The sequence below is a fragment of the Narcine bancroftii genome, chromosome 2 (assembly GCF_036971445.1).
Source record: "Narcine bancroftii isolate sNarBan1 chromosome 2, sNarBan1.hap1, whole genome shotgun sequence".
Lineage (NCBI taxonomy): Eukaryota > Metazoa > Chordata > Chondrichthyes > Torpediniformes > Narcinidae > Narcine > Narcine bancroftii.
The window spans coordinates 58,489,093-58,517,046 of record NC_091470.1 but is presented as its reverse complement, the minus strand read 5'-3'; the positions used below and the strand labels follow the sequence as shown (position 1 = coordinate 58,517,046).

The following is a 27,954-nucleotide window of genomic DNA, read 5'->3' as shown; positions in this document are numbered from 1 at the left end:
AAAAGCTTATTTAAGGGGTAAAATCATTAGTTATACGTTGAAAATTAAAAAATACACAAGGGTGGGAGACAAATTAGAAAAAGTTCAAAACAAAAACGAAGGGTACTTATAAGTAAAATGCTCAAATATAATACCTTACAAGCATACAAGATAGAAAAAGCAATAATGAGAACAAGACAAAGGTATTACAAGCTGAGGGAAAGAGCTCATAAAGTTGTATCTTGGCAATTAAAAGCCAAACAGTTTCTTGTACAATTAATGCAATTAAAACAGAAACCAATAGGATCTCTTATAAACCACAAGAAATTAATGAGGCCTTTAAATCATTTATTCTAAATTATACAATTTGGAATCACAAGATGTGAATAAAATAGACAATTATTTGTCACGATTGGCTTCGCCTAATTTAGATTTGACTAAGCAGATGGAATTGAATGCACATTTTACTCAAATTGGAAATAGAGGAGGCATTGAAATCATTACATTTAGGTCCCCGGACAAAGATGGCTTTCCATGGGAATTTTACAAATAATTTAAGGACTTATTAATGCCTCTTTTTCTTGAGGTATTGAATCAGGCAGTTGGATCACACTGCTGGAATCTTTCTCAACAGCAATAATAACGGTAATTCCTATGACAGGGATCCACTGAAACCATCATCATATAGGCAGATTTCTTTGTTAAATATGAACTATAAAATACTAGCCAAGACCTTAGCAAATCAATCAGCAAATTTATTTGCCTAAATTGATAAATAAGGACCAAACTGGATTTGTGAAGAAAATGTAGTCAGTAGATGATGTAACAGAACTGCTTAGTGTAATTCATTTGGCCCAGAGAAAGGTGAACTTAGTGTGGCAGTTGTTTTGGATGCAGAAAAGACCTTTGATAGATTGGACTGAGACATTTTACTTAAAGTATTAGAGAAATTTATATTGGGTCAAAATTTTATAAATTGGATTTGAGTTCTATACAATGAACTGAAGGCTACAGTTGTGACCAATGGTCAAATATCTCTGACATTCCTACTATTTAGGTCCAGTAGACAAGGATGCCCACTAGCCCCAGCTCTCTTCATATTGGCCATAGAACCTGTGAAGAATCTATTTGACAGAATCCAAACATTAAGGGGTTCAGAGTGGACCAAGATGAACATAAAATCAATCTCTTTGCGGATGATGTAGGAATATATCTGACAGAGCCTCTAATTTCTCTACAAAGGCTGCATTTGCAATTGGAAGATTATGGAGGGTCTCCTAGGTATAAAGTAAATTGGAATAAGAGTGAGATCATACGAGGAACTATACAGATTGTAAAGAAATACACAATTCAGATGGCTGATAAATGGGATCAAATATTTGGGGATCAAAGTAGATAATGATTTTTAAAAACTTGTACAAATTGAATTACCTCCCCTTGCTTAAGAAAGCTGAAGAAGATTTAAGTAAATGGGTAACTCTCCCAATAACATTGATTGGAAGAGTGAACTGCATCAAAATGAATGTATTTCCACATTTATAATAACATTACCACAGATTACCACAGTCTGGAAGTCTGGAAGGCTGGCGGCAAAACTCTGCATGCCAAACTGCATGAGTTTTTCAAGCTTTGTTGGGACCAAGGTAAACTGCCTCAGGATCTTCGTGATGCCACCATCATCACCCTGTACAAAAACAAAGGCGAGAAATCAGACTGCTCAAACTACAGGGGAATCACGTTGCTCTCCATTGCAGGCAAAATCTTCGCTAGGATTCTACTAAATAGAATAATACCTAGTGTCGCTGAGAATATTCTCCCAGAATCACAGTGCGGCTTTCGCGCAAACAGAGGAACCACTGACATGGTCTTTGCCCTCAGACAGCTCCAAGAAAAGTGCAGAGAACAAAACAAAGGACTCTACATCACCTTTGTTGACCTCACCAAAGCCTTCGACACCGTGAGCAGGAAAGGGCTTTGGCAAATACTAGAGCGCATCGGATGTCCCCCAAAGTTCCTCAACATGATTATCCAACTGCACGAAAACCAACAAGGTCGGGTCAGATACAGCAATGAGCTCTCTGAACCCTTCTCCATTAACAATGGCGTGAAGCAAGGCTGTGTTCTCGCACCAACCCTCTTTTCAATCTTCTTCAGCATGATGCTGAACCAAGCCATGAAAGACCCCAACAATGAAGACGCTGTTTACATCCGGTACCGCACGGATGGCAGTCTCTTCAATCTGAGGCGCCTGCAAGCTCACACCAAGACACAAGAGAAACTTGTCCGTGAACTACTCTTTGCAGATGATGCCGCTTTAGTTGCCCATTCAGAGCCAGCTCTTCAGCGCTTGACGTCCTGCTTTGCGGAAACTGCCAAAATGTTTGGCCTGGAAGTCAGCCTGAAGAAAACTGAGGTCCTCCATCAGCCAGCTCCCCACCATGACTACCAGCCCCCCCACATCTCCATCGGGCACACAAAACTCAAAACGGTCAACCAGTTTACCTATCTCGGCTGCACCATTTCATCAGATGCAAGGATCGACAATGAGATAGACAACAGACTCGCCAAGGCAAATAGCGCCTTTGGAAGACTACACAAAAGAGTCTGGAAAAACAACCAACTGAAAAACCTCACAAAGATAAGCGTATACAGAGCCGTTGTCATACCCACACTCCTGTTCGGCTCCGAATCATGGGTCCTCTACCGGCACCACCTACGGCTCCTAGAACGCTTCCACCAGCGTTGTCTCCGCTCCATCCTCAACATCCATTGGAGCGCTCACACCCCTAACGTCGAGGTACTCGAGATGGCAGAGGTCGACAGCATCGAGTCCACGCTGCTGAAGATTCAGCTGCGCTGGATGGGTCACGTCTCCAGAATGGAGGACCATCGCCTTCCCAAGATCGTATTATATGGCGAGCTCTCCACTGGCCACCGTGACAGAGGTGCACCAAAGAAAAGGTACAAGGACTGCCTAAAGAAATCTCTTGGTGCCTGCCACATTGACCACCGCCAGTGGGCTGATAACGCCTCAAACCGTGCATCTTGGCGCCTCACAGTTTGGCGGGCAGCAGCCTCCTTTGAAGAAGACCGCAGAGCCCACCTCACTGACAAAAGGCAAAGGAGGAAAAACCCAACACCCAACCCCAACCAACCAATTTTCCCTTGCAACCGCTGCAATCGTGTCTGCCTGTCCCGCATCGGACTGGTCAGCCACAAACGAGCCTGCAGCTGACGTGGACTTTTTACCCCCTCCATAAATCTTCGTCCGCGAAGCCAAGCCAAAGACCACAGATTTTTTTTCAAAAAGGATTAAATTAATTAGGAAGTCTCTTTGAAAAGGTAGGTTAGCTACAATCTTCATAGAAAAATTAACTTGGAAATATCATTTGGGACGTTAACAACTCCCAAATTTTAAATATTACTATTGGGTGGCCCAGATGAAATTTGTCACTTCCCTCTTTTATGGGAGAGACAAGCCTTCATGGTGGAGATTGAAATGCATAAAGTCAGACAGAGAGTAACAGAAGACTTTATATACAAATGGGATACTAAATTTATTTCTGCTGGAAAGGAGGCACCATTAATAAAGCATCTTTTGAATATTTAGCATAAATTGGATAATTTAATTGAATCAAGAAAAAATAAATAACTCGAAAAACATCCTCAAATCAAAATAAAATAATTCCTTTAATAAATCATTTAATTTTGCTTGTCTGCTCCCATAAGAGGATAAATATCCCCTTGAGAGAGAGAGAGAGAGAAGATTGCTATGTACAAGAATGAATAATGTCATTTGAACAGTTTTTAAAAAAATACAATATCTGTAATAATACAATCTTCTGCTACTTTCAATTAATAGCACTTTTTTTGAAAAAAAAAAGATCAACTAGGACTGACCATGATTTTACCAGAGTGCAGTGAAATGGAGATTCTAATTCTAAAGGGAATCACAAAGAAATTTACATCAGTAATGTACTTTCTACTTCAATCGGGCACTCCTAAGCAGGAGTTATACAATCAAAACAAAGATGGGAATCAGACTTGAATATTAGATTTAATGATAAAACCTGGTCTGATTTAGTGTTTTTTTTTGCATCAGCTATATCTTACCCCACAGAAAATGCATAAATTAAATTCTATACATCTGATAATATGTTTTAGATGCAGGGAAGAAAGAGGTACCTTCTGACATCCTACCTGGTTATGCTCTTGTTACAAGTTCAGATGACCACAAAACCCAGCAGCAATAAAAATTCACTAAGACAAATGGTTACTTAAGCAAAAGTTGCTTTTAATTTTCTTTAAAAGCAGGATCAAACTTTATCTTATCACTATTAACTTAACTTCTTTCTAATTCTCAGTGCAGGAGTATGTAATGTGTATATTTCTGCATAGATCTTTAATTCATAGTCCAATCTCACTTCTCACTCCTCCAGTATCAGACAATTCTTATATGGTGCACAGAATTTAACATTTGTGAATTTTGACCGAACTCTGCTGTTTAAAGTTAAATGGTTACCACTCAGGAAGGTTATTGTTGGTTTCAACGAGAGAGATTTGTTGCTCATTGGACACATACAAACTGATTTCTCATGATCAGTACTTCAGAGTCTTGCCAAAGAAACTTGCCCCATCATGAGTTTTCCAAATGATAACCTCTTCTTCCAGGTCACCACAGAATTCATCTCATTTACCTAATTTCATGTGAAACACTCTAGACAGGAATTTCCTCTTGTAAGAACTACAAAGATTTTTTAACAGGCTGAACTCAGAACCTGTCTTCAAATTGGGGTTTTCCACAAGCTTCTAAAAGCTACTGCTGAAGTCATTTCTCTCTCGCTCTCCAAAAGAGAACTCCTGTTTGGTCTTTTCTTCTCTCTCTGCTTGTAAAAACCAGAACTTTTGCAGGGATCCAAACCCAATCTTTGAAAGATCTTATCAGCACTTGTGCCCAGACTCCTCTATTTGCACCTGCTTTTGAAAATTCCTTTCAAAACAGTTCCATTGTCTTTTGCAAAGCCACTAGTGCCTGCATGACTGGCTTCAGCCAAGCTCTTGCATTTTAAATAAGATGTGAAGTGTTACTGTTTGTGGTGACTTAACTAAACCCCCCACAATCTATCTTTTAAAAACATTGATATACAATGTAAAATATAATATAACCCACAACTCTCCAAACTGAAATCTTTTTGGGAAGCAATTGCCACAAAGTCCAGAATTGTTTCTTTCAGGAAATATTATGGACACAATACCTAAAATGAAGCTGTCCAAGTACCAATTAGATTTCCTTAAAATTGCATTGGCAGTGGCCAGGAAATGTATTGCACTTACCTGGAAGTCTAATTCCTTTCTGGACATAGCCCAATAGAATGCAGAAATGCATACTTGTGTTCCCCCAGAGAAAATTACTTACAATTTAAAGAAAAAATACAATGTTTTTTTTTCAGGTATGGCAGCCATATTTACAAATACAGGGTTGAATACTTATACTATTTTTGAATCCTCTATCTCTTTCTCTCCAATTTGAGATCTAGTAGAAAAAAAGAGTTGGGCTTTCTGAACTGTTTCTTTTCCTTTTTTACCCTTTCTATCTTTTCTTCAATTTCTTTATTACTTTTCTTTCTGTTCTTCTCTTCTAATTTCTATTTTCTTTTTGAGGGGTTTTGTTTGGGGGAGGAGGGATGGGGTCTTTTTTTGAAAATTTAGGTAATGATTCCTTTTCATTTATTTTATATATTTGTGATTGTTAATTCTTGATACTTGTCTTGAAACATCACATCCATTTAGAAAAATTTTACATGTAAAGACAACTTGCAAAAAGGAAAAACACCAATTATAATACTCAATACTTCATCTCCTTTATTTTGGTTTTAAATGTAATTGTATTATCACTTTCTATATTTTAGTTATAATCCACTTCTTACAGCAATTTGAATTCTACCAGCTGTCCAAAATGAAGCTATTTTGTGAATTTACACCTCAAGAGTTACAATAAATATTTATTGCATAAAACCTTCAGAACTTTGCAGAGATTGAATATAACATTTGAATACTGTATGTCCCAATTGAAAGCCATGCAAAGTCAGAAGAAAATGTTTAGTCATAATCTAAAGCCACAAGGGCTATGTACTGCGAGACAATAAAATATTCAACATCAAGAATATAAAGCATTCAGTGAGACTCAGAGGCAAATTTTGAGACTTTTTAAACACATGCTTGGAAGGATTGGACGAGAATGTAAAGTGGGTGATAGCAATTTCACAGGCTTTTTTTAGTTACTCTCCCGACTTTTTCCATTAATTCTTTCCTATCCTATGACTTCAAAGGTTTGAGATTATATTTTTTATTTTATTCCAGCTAATGAATAAAGCACTGCAGAGTAGGAAGATATCTTTCTGGTTTCATTGGTCAAACTATCTAAAACAAAGAATAGATGTTTTCAATCTGTTTCATCTAAGTTTCCATTTAAATATTACAACATTCATGACTGTTAATGTGGCTGAAACTGATAACACCTGACAAGGGTGTACCTCTCAAGTGCAAACAAATGAACAGCTTCTTGTAGAAGGGAAGTGAATTATGATTTGGGATTGCAAGCGACAATTTCTTAATTTGTAGATGACATAAAACTCTGGTAGTTTAGTGAAAAGTGACAAGGATAGTAAAGTTGTATCACGATATAAAAAATTTGGTGGAAAAGACTGACACAAGACTCAAAAGATTTAATGTAATTTCATGGGAATAATTAGGAGACCTAATAGAATTCTGAATACAATTCTGAAAGAAGTATAGGAGCAAAGGTACCTGAAGGCATTGTGCACAAATGATTGAAAGTAGCAGGGCAAGTTTATAAAAGTGATTAATAAAGTATACACTCTACTGCACTTCCCCGCCCCCCCCACCCCCCACCCCCAAACAAACATGTGGAGAACAATAGAGAAGGAAATTATGCTGAACCTTTATGTCCTGTTATAGAGTTCATTCTGGTTGCCTCATTACAATAAGAATGTGCAAGGGTTCAGAAAAGATTCTGAAAATGTTTCTTATGATGAGACAACTGTTAAGAGGATACATGGGAAGGGATTTTTTTTTATGGAGAAGAAATGAAGAGAGATATAATACACAAAAGGATACGAATTGGAATTGGATAAATACATAATGGAGAAAATAATTGCAAGGCTGCAAAGTAGCTGGTGAGGATATGGGCAGTGGAGTGGTCCTGGATGAACATCAGAGCAAACATGGGTCAAGCTGCCTCCAGTCCATAACAGAAACTGAAGGAGATGCCATTCACTGGATGAAACAAAGTCCCACTTGCTCTCTCAGCTGGATTTTAGATTCACTGGTACAATTTTGAAGAGTAGGGAGAGTCAAGGCCATTTTTAACCCTCATTTAATGTTTCTGATACAATCACTCACATTGTTGTCTTTAGGAACTGTGGTACACTACTAACTCACTACTTTCAACAATGACTACATTTCAAAAGTGCTTCTTTGTTATGTTAAGATGTTTCAAATGTATGCTTTCCATTACTTCTGAGGGCCAAGGTCATGTCAGTTTTGTTAGAACATGGAAAGCCATGTTCTAACTGTAACACGACTAAATGCACTCAGGAGGAGCATAAACACACTTTTAATGGCTTACAATCAATAGCCAATAGACACAATAGTTCTCAAGTGAATCTGAGGTAAGGTGGGAAAACCAGGGTTTATATTGGGGTAGGCGAGGGTGGAGCCAGGGGAGGAGCCAGCCATCTGAACAATACAGACAGTGAATTCCAGTTCCCTGCACTAACAGAAGTATATTTGGTATTCTTTTGCCATTAGGGAAAACACACAAGGGCATGATGTACACTTTGTTCATTATTTTAAAAAATTTGAAAGATTTCTGCACTGCTGGTGATAGTTTCAACTGCCTCTCAGTACCTCTACTTCCTCAGGAGTTCGCAGAGGTTTGGTCAGATATCAGAAACCCTGGAAAACTTCTACAGATGTGCAGTGGAAAGTGTACAGACCAGCTACATCACAGACTGATAATGGGGATGCCAATAACCCCTCCAAAAGGTAGTGGACAGCCCAGGACACCATAGGTAAAACCCTCAGCATCATAGAGAATATCTACAGAGAATGCTGCCTTTGGAGCTGCTACCCCACTACCATCAGGACCATCAGATCCTCAACCACAAACTCAATCAGGGACTCATTTAAGGTCTCTTACTTTTGCACTTCATTGATTTTTTTTCCCCCTCTCTGTATTGCAGTTTGTTTACATTTCTTTATTGGTTTTCATGTGTATATTGAGTAGTATTTTTTTGCACTACCAACAAGTGGTATTTCTGCCTTGCCCAGGGGAAAAAGAATCTCAGGGTTGCTTGAGATGTCATGTATGTACTGTCACAGTAAATCAGAAATCTGCCTCATTTCAAAAGTTTTCATATCAATAAAGATCAAGAATACAATGGTGCATCACCATTAAATGTTTCTAAACCATGACTAACCTGCAAACAAATGTCACACTAATTTTATGGAAAGCCAAGTCCTGCAGACAATGAACAAATGTTGACCCAGAAGGCTGCAAGAACTTCTAGCTCCACCTTGAATCATGCCATGGAATTTTTGATATTAACTGGTTTAAGTGAACAGATCTGCAGTCGAACTTTTAATTTAATCCTAAAGATGCCTCCTCTGACATTACCACATTCTCCTCAGGACATTCTGAAGCGTCAGTATACATTATGAGCTCACACAGAGCTTCAATCCATGACCTTTTGATTCAACAGCAAAAAAATAACAAATATAGCTCTTTTGGGATGCAACATGGAACTTAAATAAAACAGCAATGTTTTATAGTTATCATCCCACTTAATATATTGAAATTAAAACTACCTAAAAACACTGATATGATAAACCAATATTGCATAGTTAGTAATGAGATATGCTAGATGAATAATTAATTAGTGATCCTGCAGGTTTTTCTCAGTCTGATAGAAACATGGTTGCTTAACTTACCCCAGTAAATTCTATTTCATCAATTAAATCTTGAACAAATGATGGATACAATATCATTCTAGCTTAAATTCTACAAATTGTCAACTTGTATTTAGTGTAACATTAAACTGTCAATTGGTCTTTATTTGACTTGAATATAAAATATTGCAAAATATTTTGGGAGTACGATGGACGTATTTATTACTATCCTCCAAGTCCCCAAAAGCATTGTTGTATTTTTAGATCAAAAATTTGCCATATTTCTAAAATAGTCACGTGAGGCAGGGCCGAATCAATTAATCCCTACTCCAAATTTTAGTTCCATTTTACCAAATATGTTGCTTAGTTTTAGTATGAAAAATATTTGGTTCCATTATTGTCATGCAATAATATGTAACCTTCAAATCAAGTTTATTTCAATTAAGTTCAAGAAATTGGAATCAGTTTAAGTCAGCCAATCTTCCCTGTGGATAAATTTTTAATCTGGAAAAAAAAATCAATGTTCTTCAACTCTTATTCACCATCAGTTTCGATTTCAGCAGAAAGAACAGATTACTGTGTTTTTGGTCAGAAATTGAGGATGGTGGTGTTAAAGTTTCATCTTGTGTGCATTGAAGATTAGAAAGCATAATTTTCAATATCTAGTCATGAGCTTTTAATAAAATCTTTAGCCTGGAAACTAGTAAGCTTTTTAATCATTTAAACTGAAATCCCTCCGATCAAATTTCCCACTTCACTATTTCAATAAGGTATATATTAAATGGCGAGCATTTTACATTCAACAAGATCTCACTGATGTGATGAATATGGTTTAGATTTAGAAGTGTTGTTTGAGGGAAGAACACAATGTACCAGTTTTATTTTTATAGAGACCAAATTGATAACTTTCATTCCATTTGGCTTATTTTTTTTCCCCCCACAATGAAGCATTTCCTGTTTCCTAACTTTCCATCTTTGTCAAAAAGGAAAAGTGATGGATATAATTTTCACCATGGAAATAAATATTCCCCATGTTGTATTCCCTATTGATTGAGTAAAAGGGTATAGGAGGGTGTGAAGGATTATATCTATATATAATATAAAATGTTTTTTGGAAGAGATAGATTGTGGGGGGTTATAGTGTAGGAAACAAACACTTCACAAAACAGATCTCATTTAAAATGCAAGAGCTCTGCTCAAACCAGACATTCTGGGCCCAGTGCCTCTGTAAAAACAATGGAAACTGCTTTACTGAAGGTTTTCACAAGGAGGTGAAAAAAAAGAGTCCATCTCAGGGAACTGATAAGATCTTTCAGGAATTGATTTTGGAGCAAGCAATTTGTTTGGAGGCAGTTTGCTGTTTTAAGAGAGATTAAGATTTATACAAACACAGAGACAGAGAGAGAGAGAGAGAGATTTCTGCAGTAGCTGCAGCACAACAAACTGATAGCTTGTTTAAACCTCATTTTGAGGACAGATTGTGAGTTCTGAGTTCAACCTTTTGAAAATCCTTGTGGTCCATTCAAGATTAAATGGCCGGCTAGAGTGTTTCTCCTGAAATAAGGGAAACTATAGGAACTCTATGGTGATCTGGAACAAGAGGTTATAATTTGGAAAACCTGATGGAGCAAGTTTCTTCAGCAAGACACTGAAGTACTGTTGGAAGTAAATCAGTCTGTGTGCGTTTTGTGGTGATATGTAATTACACCACTAAGTCACCAGAGGTCATCCCGGTGACCTTGTATATAAAGCAGTCCAGAGCTACAGTCTAGCCTTCCAGGTTCATCTTGCAGAGAATCAAGACCTCTTAGTGTACATATTAGTTTATTAAAGCTGTCTTATACTCACACTGCTGGTGTGGTTATTGTCACAATTTAATAAACTAATATCACAGCTACTAGGATGGAAGCTGCTTCTGTTCCAACGCACATTCCCAACCATCTGGAGACTCTTCCTGAGGAATGGAATCTGGGGACGACCAGCACGCACATGCATCTGAGGACAAAGACTGCGAGGGACTGCTATACTGGAATCGTGGTGGAATGCGGGGAAGACCACAGAAGTATGATAGGGCAGGTAAGAAATGGCCAAGAGCCCTGCCTGCCCGTGGGTTCACCGGTACAAGCACCACCGACCCTAAACCCCAGTCTGATCAGAAAGGGGCGACTACTAGCACGGGTGATTCCCGACCACTCCAGAGCCAGGGAAAGTAGACACCGCTACTGTCACTCCCCCAGCAGCAGTTTCCCCAGTACCACGGAGATCTGACACTACCACTGGGATCCCCCCAAAGCCCGCTGCAAACATCCCAAAGCCAGAGACTCAGCCAACGGCCCCAAGCACCCAGGTTACTCCTCCAGCAGACACAAGCCCCACAGTGGCTCTATCAGCAGCTCCCAGTACCCCAGGGTCTGCCCTTGCTACACCTAGACCCAGAGAACAACTCCCAGGGTGCCCCCACATTACTTAAGGGACCAGAGACTGCGGCTTAGCCATGTGCTGCAACCAGACAGGCTGGAGCTTGAACCCAAAAATCCTGGAGCCGACATGCACTTCAGCCACTGGCAGAGCAGCTTTCTGAATTACGTGGAGGGTGCTGAGGCATCAGATAAAGAGCTATTAATGGTGCGGGTTAGCACAGCTGGGAGACCACCCTTTCTCCCTTATACAGGATGCCAGCTCCTACCAAGAGGCAATGAGCATTTTACAGTGGCATTACAGTAAGGGGCATTGTGAACTCCACTCTCAGTACAGACTCATGACCAGGTCACAACAAGTAGGGAAGTCTGCCAGAGACTTAAAAAAAAAGACCTGGTGAGAGGCTGCAACTTTAAAGTAATGGGGAGGACCTTATTAGGGACAAGAATTGTTGCGGGCATACGGTCCACTGAGATGAGACATCGATTGATGGATAAAGGAATGGTGGGGCTAGATGAGGCAGAAACTATTGCAGAAGCTTTAGAAAGCACCAGGAAAAAATTGGAGTACACACAAGACCTTGGGGCTGGCACAAACGTCACACTGCTGGACTCTCTAGGCCCACAAAAAGAAAAGTATGCTGCCTCACAGGAATTCACAGCAGCAGCAGCACCTTGAGGGTCCCAAGTGCTTTTTCTGTGGACAAAGAAAACACCTCAGAGCCCTCTGCCCTGCCAGAGAAAATGTTTGTTCCAATTGTGGAATACGTGGGCATTATGCAAAAGTCTGCAGAAGCCCCAAGGCCACAGCCAAGGCCCATTCTCATGCTAATGTGAGGCGGGAAAGCTCTTCTTTCTCCACAAACAGAAGAAGAAGGCCATGTGCTGCCGGCCATCTTGGACAAATGCTACAGAGCAGAGGACACAGTCTTCAGGAGATGAATATGACACCGAGTACTATCGGTTGGAAGGACATGCCAGACTTGCTTCCCTATGCATGAATCAGGCGAGCCCACACAATTTATCTTATGCCACCGTGTGCATCAAAATTAATGATGTGAGGGTAAATTGCTTAATAGATAGTGGAAGCACCGAAAGTTTTATTGACCAGGGGTGAATCAACCGCCTTGCCCTCCCCACTCGCCCACTTATAAATGTATCAGTTTTCCCACTGTGCCCAGCAGCTACCAGAGCATTTAGGGACATTAGGGACCATATTGCTAAAGCTACCATGCAGTCCATAAATGAGTCGATCCCATTTCAAATAAAAATGGATGCATCTGATGTGGCTCTGGCAGCCACCCTAAACCAAGACGGATGACCGGTGGCGTTTTTCTCACGAACCCTATAGGGGTCAGAGGTAAGACATTCAGCAGTTGAGAAGGATGCCCTAGCCATTGTGGAAGCAGTAAGGCACTAGCGACATTATCTGGCATGCAAACACTTCACCCTCGTCACGGACCAACAGTTTGTAGCTTTTATGTTTGATAACCAGGACAGGGGGAGAATTAAGATTGACAAAATCCTGTGCTGGCTGATAGAATTGTCTACATTTAACTACGACATTCTATACCGCCCCGGGAGACTCAACGAGCCCCCGAATGCGCTGTCCAGAGGCACTTAACCACTCATCCCAGTTGCAGAACTTTCACAATGAGCTGGGCCACCCGGGGGTCGCTAGACTGTTTCACTTCATTAAAACACAAAACCTCCCATTTTCGGTAGAGGAAGTGAGGTCAGTGAACAAGAACTGCCCCATCTGTGCGAAATGCAAACCGCAATTTTAACCGGACAAAGCCATCCTGATAAAAGCTACCAAACCTTTTGAGCGCCTCAGCCTCGATTTTAAACGCCCACTCCTGTCCAATAATAGAAATGTTTATTTCCTAAACATAATAGATGAATACTCCCGTTTCCCCTTCACAATCCCGTGTTCTGATGCATCAGCAGCCACTGTTATAAAATGCCTCCAACCCATCTTCAGCACATTTGGATATCCGAACTACATACACATAGACAGGGGTGCTGCATTCATGAGTGCAGAAGTACAGCAGTACCTGCACGAGAGAGGGATTGCTATCAGCCGAACTACAAGTTACAATCCCGGGGGAATGGACAAGTCAAAAGGGAGAATGCCACTATCTGGAAAATGATCATCATGACCTTAAAAGCAAAAGACCTGCCTGTTACTTGATGACAAGAAGTGTTGCCAGAAGCCCTACACTCTATACGTTCTTTGTTGTGTACTGCCACTAACATGACCCCACACGACCGTATCTTTTCTTTCACAAGGAAACCCACGACGGGCACAGTGCTGCCTAAATGCATGATTCACCGGGACCTGGTCTCTTCTGGAAGCACTGCAGACCCCACAAAGCGGACCCGCTGGTGGATCAAGTGGAGTTGAGGCACGCGAACCCTCAGTACGCCTTCATCACATTCCCAGATGGAAGAGAAGACTCGGTGGCCACCAGGGATCTCGCGCCGGCCGGATGTGTGAACAACGTGGAGGAAACACAGATATCTACGGATCAACAAGGAGTGCAGCAGCAGTCACTAGAACAGCCGTCCATCAAGTCACCCCAGAGGATTATACCACCCACCCCAGAAATCAGGACCCTGGGTACGCCCACCCCACAAAATATCACCACCTATACAAGAGGATCCCTAGCCCACACGGCCACATGGCCATCTAGTACTTCCCACACCCACACCTCCACCAAGGCCGAAAGGCAGACCACACTCCTCACCCCTATACCACTACCAAGGAGGACCAGAAGGCAACAGAAGCCACGAAAAATTTTTGACTTATGAACTTACAAACAAGGGAAGGAGGACCGGGGGGGGGGGGGGTTGGCGGGGGGAATAACAATTTTTTAAGGAGGGGGTGAATGTGGTGATATGTAATTACATGGCTAGGTTACCAGGGGTCATCCCGGTGACCTTGTATATAAAGCAGTCCAGAGCTACAGTCTAGCCTCCCAGGTTCGTCTTGCAGAGAGACAAGACCTCATAGTGTACATATTAGTTTATTAAAGCAATCTTATACTCGCACTGCTGGTGTGGTTATTGTCAGTACACGTTTAACAAATATCTCTCTGAAAACTGATAAGAACCTTCCTGAGTGGTAACCATTTAACCTTTTGCATCAGAGCACAGTGAAAATTCATAACTGTTAAATTCTGTGTACAGTACAAGAATTGTCTGATACTGGTGAACTTGGAGAAATGAGAAGAATCAAAGAAAATTGAATCAAAGAATTTTCCCGAACATATACGAGCACTTAAAAGGTGATTCAGTTAAGTTCATGGTAATAATTTTTTTTTAAAAAAATCAAACTTGAACTATGTTTAAAGAAAATTAAAAGCAACTTTTGTTTAAGTAACCATTTGCCTTGGTGAACTTCTATTGCTGCTAGGTTTTGGGGTCCTTTGGGCCCGTTACAAGGGGCATAATTCAGAGGAGGAAAATACATCTTTAATTTCCTACAATAACCATATAATTTTCATAGAACAATTAGTTTGCATTCAAACTCGAATTTCACATATGAGCACTTTTGTGTAAAGTGTTTTACATTCATGGAATCACACTTTTTAAAAAATTTCTAAGGATTTTAGATCTAAATTTATTGTCATTGCTCTTTAAAAGACCTAAAATACAACAAACAAACAAACAAGCACTGCAACGGCTTATGTCCAACATCCATAAGAGTTTGGGACCTTTTATGCAATGTTGTTTTTTTTTCCCCAAAATAAAAGTTATGATTGAAATTCTCCAGCTTGCTGCTGGCAGGAAGTTCTGTCTAAAGTTTAAAAAACAAATCCATGAATCCCCTGACCCTTTACAAGTTTATCAAGAGCAAGAAGGCAGCTAGGAAAAAGAATGATTTGTGGATCTAGGTGATGTGGGCAAAGTTTAATTTGAATGCTTCTCATCAGTATTCAGCAAGGAGTAGGACATGGGAGACAGGGAGATCAGAGAAGGGTATGTAGATAACATGGAGCAGGACATTATGAAGGGGAAGGAAGCATTAGATATCAAGATGTGCACAAGAGTTGGTAAAACGACAGGCTAGATTAAATCTGTGCCAGGCTGCTATGGATGTAACTGGGGACATGACAGCAATTTTTGCATCTTCAATAACCACAGAAGAGATGCTAGAAAACTGGAGGATTAGCTCATATTATTTCTTTATTTAAGGGTAGCAGGGATAAGCCAGATAAACACATGCCAGTGAACCTAACATTAATAGAAGGGAAATTACTGGAAAAATAAAAAACAATTTAAAGAAATACTAAGCAATACGATTTGATGTGAATTTTAAGTGTTGATCAGAGATAATCAGCATGGTGTTGTGCAATGAAAATGTAAGTTCTATGGTGTTACCTTTCAAAAACATAACAACTGTTAATTTTGATGCTTGCATCCAAAAACTTGCAGTGATGTGACAAGAGCACTGTGAGCACTAAGGAAATTGAAATACATTTACTGGTTTCTTTACATTTTCATTGAACTACTAAGAGAACACATGCCAGGCTTCATGCACCCAAAGATTTTAGCAATCTGGTAAACAGTAACATTATAAAATGTAAACAGAATTCAAGCAATGTTTCTCTGCTGTCTGAAGGTGGCAGTCTTTAAAACTCCAGAATGCTTTGAGCATTGAAGGTTTTATTACTCTGTTGGTTGGATGTGCTGCAACCAAGGTATGGCTAAAAGAAAACACAAGTGAGAAAAGAAATAGTTAACACCTTGATAAAGGGTTTTTCATTGATATGTCAACTATTCCTTTTCTCCCATTGATGTTACTTGACCCATCAAGTTCATCCAGCAGATCATGTTTAGCTTCAGATTCCAGCATCTGCAGTCTCCTATGTGTGTCCTGTTGAAGAACATTGATCGTGCTGCACTCAGTATTTTAATGTTTATTTGCTATTATTCATTAGTGTTGATTTGCAGATAACCTGGGATATTGCATTTTTAATTTTTTTAATTTAATGTCACAATATAACCAATCTCTAACAATATTTAGACAAACTTTGTACACATACATACATGGACTTTTTCCATTTTCTCCCCAAACCCCCATCCCTTCAAACCCCCCCCCCCATGAGGATAGAAAGAAGAAAAAAAACAGAATTTTTTTTTACATAAAAGGAGCATGTCTTTTAAATAGTATGCGATTCAGTTTTTCCTTACGTATAATCTTTCTCGTTAAAAGTTAAGAGCTGGAGGCCCAAGGTTGCAGTTACCAATAAAGTTTATATATGGGTCCCAAATTTGTTCATATTGTATGCAATTGTCTCTTAAATTATATGTAATTTTCTCTAATGGAATACATTTGTTCATTTCTGTGAGCCACTGCTATATTTTCAGGGGTGTTTCTATTTTCCAAGTTATCATTATGCATTTTTTAGCAGCCACTAATGCAATCTTGATAAAATTAAATTTAAACAGATTCCAAAAATGATTTAACTCTGTCTTTTATATTGCTTAACAGAAAAAATTCTGGGTCTTTTGGCATCTTGTTTTTTGTAATTTAATCTAGTATTGTATTCAAATCCTCCCAAAATGATTTCACTTTTGTATATGTCCAAATTGAATGTACCATTGTACCAATTTCTTGTTTACAGTGAAAGCACTTATCAGATACTTTCATGTTCCATTCTTTTAATTTTTGAGGTGTAACGTATAGTCTGTGAAGCAAATTATATTGTATCATTTGATACCAAGCATTTATTGTATCTGTCATGGTGCCCACTGTTGGAATCTAGGGGTTAAAACAGTATGAAATAAATGATTAATCAATAAGTTTATTTGGACTGCATGAGTCAGGGAAAGAGGAATGTGGCTAAGTGGCTGTCACAGCATGGAGCAAAGTTGGCTGAACAAAATTGGCTGCTCCCAAGATACAGGGAGAGGATATGCATAAAACGATTTAGGAGGAATGCTCAACTGAAGGAGGTGGGAAGTAGCACAGGAGACACAGGCCAGATCAGAACAAAGAATGGCCCGCAAGAATCAAAGGGAATGGAAAACCAGTCTAGGAGGAAGATTAAGGCACGAGGAGGTGTTAAAGAGAACAGCAGAAATTGGCCAGACAGGGACCGAATGGTGATTAGAAATATCTGGGGATGAATTAATTTCAGATCTAAACAACAGGATAGTCTGGCCTGGAGGATTAACATGGGAATGCTACACCCCAGAAATCTGCAAAACAGGAGATGACTTGTGATAACCCTTATGCAAAAAGATCTAGCAGGGAAAACAACTTTTGTTCTGTGTGATAAGATTGACCTATATAAACTGTGCCAACTGGACAATAGGGGTCAGTCTCGGGGAGTAGCTCACTGGCAGGTGAGCTATGAACTAACAGACTGACCCAGAGCTCTGTTAAGTTTTATTCTTGTGCTGTGTAATAAATTGACTGTTGAACCGAATACCTTCTCCTATCACTTCATTCAAAGAACGCGCTGGACTCAGACTACACATAGACTAAATTAAGAGTAAGTTAAAGCCAGAGTCCAACACCACACACAATTCCTTCCAGGATTTATTTTTTATTTGTATGTTTGAATCATTTTCCCCAATGGCATTTGGATTCATATATTGCCTCATCTTTTCCTTTGTCTTGTAATTTAATATACATATTTGTAATAAATTTTTTAATTGACATAGTATCCGTGATTTATATATTCAAAGCTACTACTCTCTTGCAACCTGAGATCATTTCCCAGCTTTTCTTTTAAATGTTTTTAATTGATAGTATGAAAATATTGAACCATGCGATATTCCATATTTAACTTCTAGCTTTTCAAATGTTAATAGGTTATTGCCCCGAAAAGTTTTTTTTTTTTATTCTTGTTATTCCTTTTCTTTACCATTAAAATGTTATTAATTGTAAAAGGTATTAATTGGTTTTGTTGTAGCAACATATTTGGTACTTGATAGTTTATTAACTTTTGGTCTAAATGTATCCTACTCCATATTTTTAAAATATATGGAGTAGTATTGGATAAATTGTTATGATGCACTAACTTCTCATTCCACTTGTAAAGTACATGTTCTGAAACACTTTCCCCTAGTTTATATAGTTCCATCAAAAGCCAGGCTGGCTTTTCTCCCACCTTCTAAAAATCTGACAAGAATCTTAATTGGGCAGCCCTATAGTAATTTTTTTTTTTTTTTTAAATTTGGCAACTGCAATCCCCCTTGTTTATATGTCGCTATCAGCTTTTCCAAGGCTATTCTTTGTTTCTTACCTTTCCATAGAAATGTTCTTATCGATTTATTCAATTTTTGAAAAAAATTCCCATTGCAGGAATGGATAGCATTTGAAATGAATATTGCAACCATGGAAATATTCATTTTGATACAGTTTACTCTCCCTATTATAGAGTTATTGGCAAGACTTTCCATTTCTCCAAATCTTCCTGTTATTTTTTCCCCATTAATGACTGGTGGTTTAATTTAAACAAATGATTTAAATTATTATTTATTCTGATGCCTAAATAATGTACCTGCCATTTAAAAGGGGATTTTTTTTGTGTGCATAGTTTACTGTATTCATTGGCATTACTTCACTTTTTTATACTCTGAAATCACCCCATATTCTTTCAATTTGGTATGTAACCTCTTTATAGTATATTTAACACATCTGGAAAAAAAAAATGTCATCTGCAAATAAACTAATTTTAAATTCTTCCTCTTTAATCCTTATTCCCTTTATCATTCTGTTCTTATCATTTCTGCCAATGGTTCTATTGCCAAGGCAAAAAGGAAGGTGATAATGGAAGGTGTCTTGTTGACCTACTCAATTTGAAATAATCTTAAATATAACCATTGGTTAGCACTTTTGCCTTAGGATTATTATATAGGGCTTTGATCCAATTAATAAATTTTTCTAGTATTTTAAATTTCTGAAGTACTTTAAAGAGAAAGCTCCATTCCAGCCTATCAAAGGCCTTCTCTGCACTCAATCTACTGCCACTGTTGGTTCTTTATTTTCTTGTGCCGCTTGTACCAGATTGATAAATTTACATACATTATCTGCTGCCCTTCTATTCTTAATAAATCCTGATTGATCTGATTTCACCAACTGCGGTAAACAATTCACTAATCTATTTGCTAGTAATTTTCTATTAATTTATAATCAGAATTAAATAAGGAAACCGATCTGTATGAAGATAGTGATAACTAGTCTTTCCCAGTTTTCAGAATTACTACAATTATTGCCATCTTACAAGATTCAGGTAAATTTTGAGTTTCTTCCACCTGTTTTATTACATCTAAAAAAAGGTGGAATTAACAAGTTGTTTTTTTTTAAGTTTTGTAAAATTCCATAGGGAATCCATCCTCACCCTGTGCTTTATTATTTGGTAGATTCATTAATGTGTCGTATACTTCCATAACCATCAGGGGATTTGCTAATTTAGCTTGTTCTTTCACATCTAACTGGGGCAACTCGACATGTCAAAAATTTATCTATTTCCTTATTCTTCTCTAGGACCTCTAATTGGTATAATTGCTTATAAAAAATTCCTGAAATTTGCATTAATCTCTTGTGATTTATATGAAATCTGATAATTTCCTTACCTTGTTGCTATAATAATTCTTGTTACTTGCTCCATCTTCAACTGCCAAGATGTTGAGTTTTCTCACCCAATTCATAATATCCTTGTTTTGTTTTCATTATGTTTCCCCACCCCCCCCAAACTTGGTATGTTTGTCGCATCATATTTCAATTTTTTTTGTCAATTGTATTTTTTTCCTCTTCATTTTTCCTTTCATTAAATCTTTCTCTAACTTTACTATATCTTGGTAATAGTTTATTTTAGTGGTATAACTTATTATTTGCCCTCTAATAAAGGCTTTCATTGCATCCCATAATATTAATTTATCGGTTACTGAATTTGTATTCTATAAATTGCCTGAAATCTTTTCTTTTTAGCAAGATGGGATTAAGTCTCCATCTATATCCTTTATTAGGAGTATCGTCCAGAGCAATTGTTAGCTATAAGGGTAAGTGATCTGATAACAATCTTGCTTTATACTCAAAATCTTGGACTCTCCCTTGTATTTGGCCAGAAAGTAAAAACATATCAATCTAAGTCTTGTATCTTTTAGAATAAGATGAGTAATCTCTATTTTTTTGGGTGCTGTTTTCTCCATATGTCTATTATCTTCACGTCTTGCATGGAACTTACTGTAAATTTGACTGCTTTACTCTTTTGCATTTTTCCCCAGTTTTATCTAATAACTGATCTAACCTAAAATTAAAATCTCCACCCAATAACTGAAAAAAATCCTGCATAAAATTCTGATTGTCCTCATTAAGTGCATATATATTGAATAAATTCCAGGATTCAGAGTAAATTTGACATACTATAAACAGACCTCCCAGCCGAGTCTGTAACAACTTTTTCTATTTTAATAGGTAAATTTTTAATAAGATAACCACCCTCCCCCTCCTTTGGTCTGCTGCTGAGCAATTTTCTGTGTGACAATTTCAATAGCAACATTAAATTCTCCTGGGGGCAAAAAAGGAAGAGCTCACTTGTCTGCCTTGCCCTACCTCCCTTATCAGATGTAACTTTCCAGATCAGTGCTTCAGCCTAAAATCCTAAAACCAACTCTACGTGGCAATACACATGTGTGGGAATATTGGTTTTCAAAAGATGAGAGATAGAAATAATGAAAGAAATCAAAATTGTTCCAACAACTTCAATCACGGGCAACATTGAGCAGAATATCAAGGCACGTTTCTGCCTGGGCCACTGACCAAAAGATTCCTGGTATAGAGATTAAGATCAGTTAGAGAGACGAGTCACTAAAAGTAAAATAAATGATTAGACGTAAACAGATTACCTAAAAATTGAACAATTAAAAAAGGTTTTTAAGGAAGCATTTGTCTTTAAGTTACTACACAATAGCATAAAAGACAATCCGACAAAATGATCTGTTAAATTGAAAAACTTAAACTCACAAGTGTTTCTTTTCTATGCCCTTCTTCTCTTGCTACAATCAACCGAACCAATACGGTCATTTAACAATGGGGGGGGGAGGGGGCAATCACGTGGTGCTATTGTTAAAGGGCCTTCGCTGTACAGGTTTTTTTAATACAGAGAGAAAGAGTAATCGTTTTTTTTCGAAGGGACAGCTGTTAATAGTGAACCGATGGGCAGGAGGAGGCATGTTACACATCAGTGAGTAGTCGAGTTTCAGACTCAGGGAGACTGGGGCTCCGAGCTGAAAAGTCGTGTCTGATAAGGAAGTTGGGCGAGGCAGAGACAAGAGAACTCTTCCAGATTTTCCCAGGAAATGTTAATATTGCTATTGAAATTGTTGAACCCCAAGTTTGTGGTTATTATAATGAAAGATAAAGAACTTGAGGGGGAAATTGAACTGTTGTCAGGAGAAGAACACGGATTTTAAACGAGTGAAGTAGGACTGGCGTGAACTCTGCAGAAGTTCTGGCCACCTCTCGTTCTGACTATCTCTGTCCCAGGGCTTCCTGCTGCCTGCTGGTTGTGAATGGTCGAGGCTTTCTGTTGGACATATGGGATTCGGCTGAGGTGGCTAGGTGAGAGAGTGAAGCCACTTAGTAGGGCACACGTGAAAGGCATTGCCTAATATTGCTTTTTAAAAATCTCCAGCCCATCTTTCTCCCCCCCCCCCCATGATTTAGAGGAACGCGATGGTGAGCGCTGCTGTGAGAATAATTCTAATGCAAAGTCCATTAGACTTTAATAAACTTAAACTTTGTACCCCAGTCTTAGTACCTTTGCTGGTTCCACATATCTGATTGTCCACAAGTGACCAGCTGGAGTCTTTATAAGGGCCAGTGATTGACAGCCGGCAGATGGGGGCCAGCCTGCCAGATTGCCTATCTGCATGTAGAGAAGTTGGCCCCTATAATAGGCTGGTAGGAGTGTAGCCAGTGTAGTGGTTGTAACACCACAGTGATGAGGAATTATTGTACTAGAATTTGCTCTGTTAATCACAAACAGAATTGTCGATTTTGAGGCTTTTCCCCCAAGTGTGAACAAGGTTCGAGAAAAGCAAAATATTGTGGGGATCAATCATTGTGTCAATAAGGTCGAAATATGTCACAGTTGTCCAAAAAATGTGTTCACTTTAGTCGATGCATTTGGAACGAGAGGTCTAATAACAATGCTGAAATTAAATTTACATGAGTGAGAAGGGATTCTGGAATCAAGTCGTTCGAAAGCAGGCCAAACACCCTATATCCTTGATGAGTTTGTGAGAGAAAATGGGCATTCAAAGACTATGTTAGTCACATACCAGCTGGCCAGGAATCAGCTCTGAAGAATGTAGTAACAGGATCCACGGTATTTTTTTTGTGGCTGGGTCATTTGGTCTGGCCAGGGGTGACTTTTGAAATTGAAGTATGGGTGATAAAATACAAGTGAATGACAGTGTTGGATGGTTAGTCTCTCATTGGTGTTAGTTGTTGTCTAACATTTGCAACACAAGTTGGTATTTGCCATTTAGCATCCTTATCTGCTGGCCATGGGCTGCTTCATTTTCTGAGAAGGTGTGGATGGAGAGGAACCTTGTCCAATCATCAGGCAGCAACTAAAAAGCCTTGAACACTGCCTTGTGCAGTTCTCCAGTGATGTCCTGGAGCTATGATATTTGGTTTCTAACATCTTCCTTTGTTCAAGATATCCCTCCAACCAACCATATAACAATTACAGCATGGAAACAGGCCAATTTGGCCCTTCTAGTCCGCACTGATCCAAGTACCCTCCTCTAATCCCACTTACCAGCACTCTGCCCATATCCATTCATCCTCCCATCCATATACTTATCCAACTCTTTCTGAAATGACAAAATTGACTTTGCCTCCACCACCTTTCCCGGAAGCCCATTCCACACAGTAACCACTCTATGAGTAAAGAAGTTCCCCCTCATGTTACTCCTAAACCTTTGCCCATCAACTCTCAACCCATGACCACTTGTATCCATCTCTCCTACTCTCAATGGGAAAAGCCTTTCCACATCAACTATCTAGCCCTCTCATTATCTTAAACACTTCAAATCCCCCCTCAGCCTTCTACGTTCCAAGGAATAAAGACCTAATTTGCTTAATCTCTCCTTGTATTCCAGATGCTGAAACTCAGGCAACATTTTTGTCAATCTTCTCTGCACTCTCTCTATCTTGTTAATATCCTTCCTATAAATCGGTGACCAGAACTGCACACAGTACTCTAAATTTGGCCTCACTAATGCCTTGGAGTATTTTCTCCTCTCCTTTACCTATTCACTTTAATTTGACTAGTGCCCTGTGATGTCAAACTTTGTCAAATTCTGTTTTGTAATCAAGGGCAGTTACACTTGCCCTATTTTCTAGAATTTTCTAGAATTCAGCTCTGGATCATTTTGGATCAAGGCTGTGATGGAAACTGGGTGGTTCAGCTGAAACTCAAATTGAGCATTGTTATGTAGCTTATTGTTAAGTGTGAATTGATAACTCTGTTGGTAATAGATTCTCTTACTTGTGATTGGACAGTAATTAATTGGGTCAGATATAACTTGCCTTTCACGATCAAGACTTATTTGAGCAATTCTCTGGGTAGGTTTCAGAGTTCTAACTTACTAGATAGAGGTGCATATTGTTCTAGAGCACAGGTCTTCAATGTTAAGGTCAAGACATTTATTCTCAGCCCTTCCTGTATGAGGCTGTGCTGTCAGCTGTTAGAACAGTAATCTACAACACAGTCCTTCAGCCCACAGAGCTGTGGTGACCTAATAACCTACTCTAATAACTGCTTAGAAATCCTCTACTGCATAACCTTCAATTTTTCTCAGTTCTATGTACCTATCTAATAGTCTCTTAAAAGATCCTATTGTACTTGCTACCACCACCATTACAGTTGCTGTAAAGTATTGGATTAGAGGTCAATCCACAGGACCGCAAGAGCAACAGAGAGGACGGTTGGGGTCTTCCTTCCCCCCACCCTGGACATCCCATCTACATGATATACTGGGATCATTCTTTGAAGAGGGCTTGTAAAATAATTGAGGACTCCAATCACCTCATACACAGCATCTTTCAGCTACTCCCGTTGGGAAAGAGAAGAAATGTCTTACCTTGGAGGGTTGTGAGCCCATAAGAATTGACTGACTCTGATGTGTGGAGGCAGAGATTTACAACTTGGATCTGCAGGAGAGTGTCAGAGGTATAAAGAGGGAACAAGAAAGTGGCATTGAGACCAAGATTGCATCATTCACCATGAAATTAATCAATAGAGTTGGCTGGAGGACTTGTTGCCCTCCTCCTGTCTATATCTCTAATTTTAAGGAAATACAAATACTGTAAAATTCTCATTATCCAGAATTCCAGCAACCCACAAATAAATTGCCAAAAATAAATAGGTAAAAAAGTTTAATATTGGCACCACCTAGCAGTCAGTTCACCAATCCACGCCACATGAAATCCCCATAGATGTGGGATTTTGGGGGGTGGGAGGGGTGGCTTAATGTACTATGTTTGGGAGCATCTGGTATGTGCAGAAACCTTTGAATCAGAACACTGTCTCGGTGCCAGTACTATTACTCTTTCTTGACTAAAGCATCCTGGTCCCAAATGTTTCTCTCCATATATACTGCCTGACCTGCTGAGTCCCTCCAACCTCTCATTCTTTACTCAAAATTCCAGCATCTACTTGTCAGCATTTTAGTACCGTTTTTTTAACAAATCCTCACAATACTAAATAACAACTAATTTGCATGTAGCCGATGATTCCTGTAAAGAGGAGGTGGTCCTGGAACCCAAAAGCTTGTGTGCTATGGAGCTGGATATTTTCAACATTTTCTATTAGATATTTTCATATGACAGATGGTGGAGGGTAGGAAACAAATTATGTTCATGAACTAATTAAAATAAGTGAACACAATTACTATGGCCACTGCAAAATCTATTTTGAAAAAAAACTATGACCTCCCTACAAATGATCTTCAAAGTTAATGAGTACTGCCTTATGCTGCATGCATTTAATTCCAGGGTTCTGACTTCCTATTTTTAGTATTTAATTTGCATATATAAAATTTCCTCCAAGGTTTCAACACTACACCTGGTGTTCTGCGATGTGGTTTAATTGTTGATAAGCATTGATACTACTAACTGATTGGAATAGACATGTATTTTGTTGGTTTACACAATTCCTTTACAAATTGTAGTTACTGTTGCAGATATTGTGCCAGTCATGTAGAACAAAACAGAAATGATTGAGGGGCAATATAATCAGCACCTTGTGGGGTGGAACCAATGCTGATTTATCACATACTGTTTTATTTATTAGTTCCCGAGGATGCATTTGGAAACTGTAACAAAAATAAATCCATTCTGCAGCCCATTCCTGATTAAAGTCTCACAAGCACTGAAAATTTGAAGTATAGTTAATCACTGGAAATGCACTGTTGGTGCAAGTGCCTCACAGCAAGGTTGGGACCCTACATCTGAATTATCAGAACGAACTAAGATTGATCTGCTGCGCAGTCACAGCACTTTTTATTTATTTTTCCTGGATTGTATGTTACATGATTTGAAAATGAAATTAAACACATAAAATAGATTACCTGTTTTGCAGTTATTTCAAAGGTGGAAACCATTCTTAAAATTGTCAAATTCTAGTTGCATGGTTCAGATTATTGATTCTTTAAAAAATGATTTGAGAAATTTGCAATACTATTGTTTGTGCACAGTCCTACTCTTGCGGTCTAATCATAGAAGGATTGTAACGGGATCACAGGGACTTCCTTTAGTTGTTGATCAATTGTGATGAAGTTTTTGAGCCAGTCATATTTTGCCATGATATTCTGTAGACTATCATAATAAATGGTGTTGAAAGATTTTATCAGATCGACAAAGTGAGTAATCAAGCTGTAGGTTTATTCTTTGCATTTATCTTGGTATTGTCTTGCTGTAAATATCATGTCTAATGCTCCATGCCCTTCATAGAAATCACATTGCCTTTCTGATGGTAGGCCTCCCTCAAAGTGAAAAATCAGTCTCTTTACCAGGATTCTAACGAGGATTTTACCAGCAGTCAAAACTAAAGTGATTCTTTTGTGATTGTCACAGGCATGAAAGTTCCCCTTGCAGTTGTTTTGGTGTGTAATTTGTGATATCTTTAAAGTACTGGGATGTTTTTTCTTTGTTTCAGGATCCTTGAAGTAGGACTGCTGTTTCTTAAACAATATGGGCTAGTGAGGTCCTCCAACCTTCTACTAGTGTAGCATCTGCTCCTGGAGGTTTTCCATGTGATAATCGAGAAATGGTGCAGATTCAGCTTCACTCGCTCATCCAGACACATCTGGTTCCATTGGCAAGACAAAGTCACAATGACTGGATGAAGGAGCTTCTGAAAATATTACATTATGCAATGGGGCTCTGGTTTTCTGACTGAGTTTAGCCCCATACTCCTATTCTTCACCAAGATAAACTATAGGATAGAAACTATTTGCTGTCAGGAGTTTCCCTCTGCTTTATCCTGTGCTGAGGTACCCATAAGGCAATTGGAACTATTTGACCATAGCTGGAAATGGGGACAGACATTCACTGGTGGGCCTTTTCACCTCCTGATCTGCCTGGGCTCTCCAAGTTGGTGGTAACTCAATCCAATTGGGAGTTGTTAAACTGGCCAGGCTGACATTGGGCAAATATAAACACAGCAGATGTTGGAATTTTAAGCAAACAATGAGAAGCTGCAGGGATCTGCTGAACTGTTGAATTCCTCCAGCTTCCCATTGTTTGCTTAGATGAATGCCAGGGTTCTGCTTCATATTATGACATAGGGCCAGCCTATTGTGATGTGGATTGATTTGATAAAGTGAGAATGGCAATGGAAAATTTCACAGGACCATTGTTAATGATACATACTTTGAACATAGCAATACAGAGCAAAATTCCAAACATGTTGTTATTTGGGAAGGATGGTGAGCTGTGAGGAGATAGTAATTAACTTCAGGGGAATATAGATAGATTGGTGGAATGGTCAGATATGTAGTAGATGAAATAGAAAAGTTCAAGGTGTTTTTTTTTTCAGAAGAAAAGTGGCAAAATGGCATAACAGGAACATAAAGATCTGGGGATTTAAGTGAGGGCAGATTGACAATTCTAATTATGGATTTAATTTGACTCAAGGAGAATAACACAGAGCTTCAAGAAATTGTTTTGATAAGTGATGCTCGCCTTCCAATTTTCTGCTTGCCTTGGAATTTTCCAAAATTACTCCTCACTTCTTAGCCTGCCAAGGTAAATTTGATGAAAATCTATTCTCCGCTTAAAAAAAATGTATGGGCATCTGGTGTGGCAACATGTCCAGCATACAAATGATTTCAGGCACAGTTGGTCAGCAAAGATTTTTAATACTCGGCCAGGACTCCATCTGGACCAGATGCTTTCCTCAGATTCACTCTCCTGAAGATAGCCCACATGTCATCCTTAGATATGGACAAGATAGGATCTTCAGGGGACATGGGGGTATGGAGGGCTGGTTTTTCCATGTTACAATGGTCAAATTGGGTGTAGAAGGCATTGAGTTCCTCCGGGAGTGAAACT

At 38.8% G+C, this 27,954-nt stretch overlaps 1 protein-coding gene across 4 annotated transcripts in view; it reads right to left on the bottom strand.

The window, feature by feature from the left end:
* LOC138753598 (uncharacterized) overlaps window positions 1-27,137 on the bottom strand; it is a 75,618-nt gene extending 48,481 nt beyond the window's left edge. The window contains exons 1-2 of one of the 4 annotated variants that reach the window (XM_069916791.1): window positions 25,971-27,137; window positions 24,483-24,552 (exon numbers count right to left, since the gene is read on the bottom strand). In XM_069916791.1, coding sequence (XP_069772892.1) covers window positions 24,483-24,552; window positions 25,971-26,003 — 103 coding nt within the window. In that variant the 5' untranslated portion in view covers window positions 26,004-27,137. Of the gene's footprint in view, window positions 1-3,879; window positions 3,920-8,480; window positions 8,641-21,351; window positions 21,417-24,482; window positions 24,553-25,970 lie in introns of those variants that run through there. The other 3 variants (XM_069916794.1, XM_069916793.1, XM_069916795.1) reach the window with 3 other exon arrangements.
* Window positions 27,138-27,954: the final 817 nt, after the last annotated feature.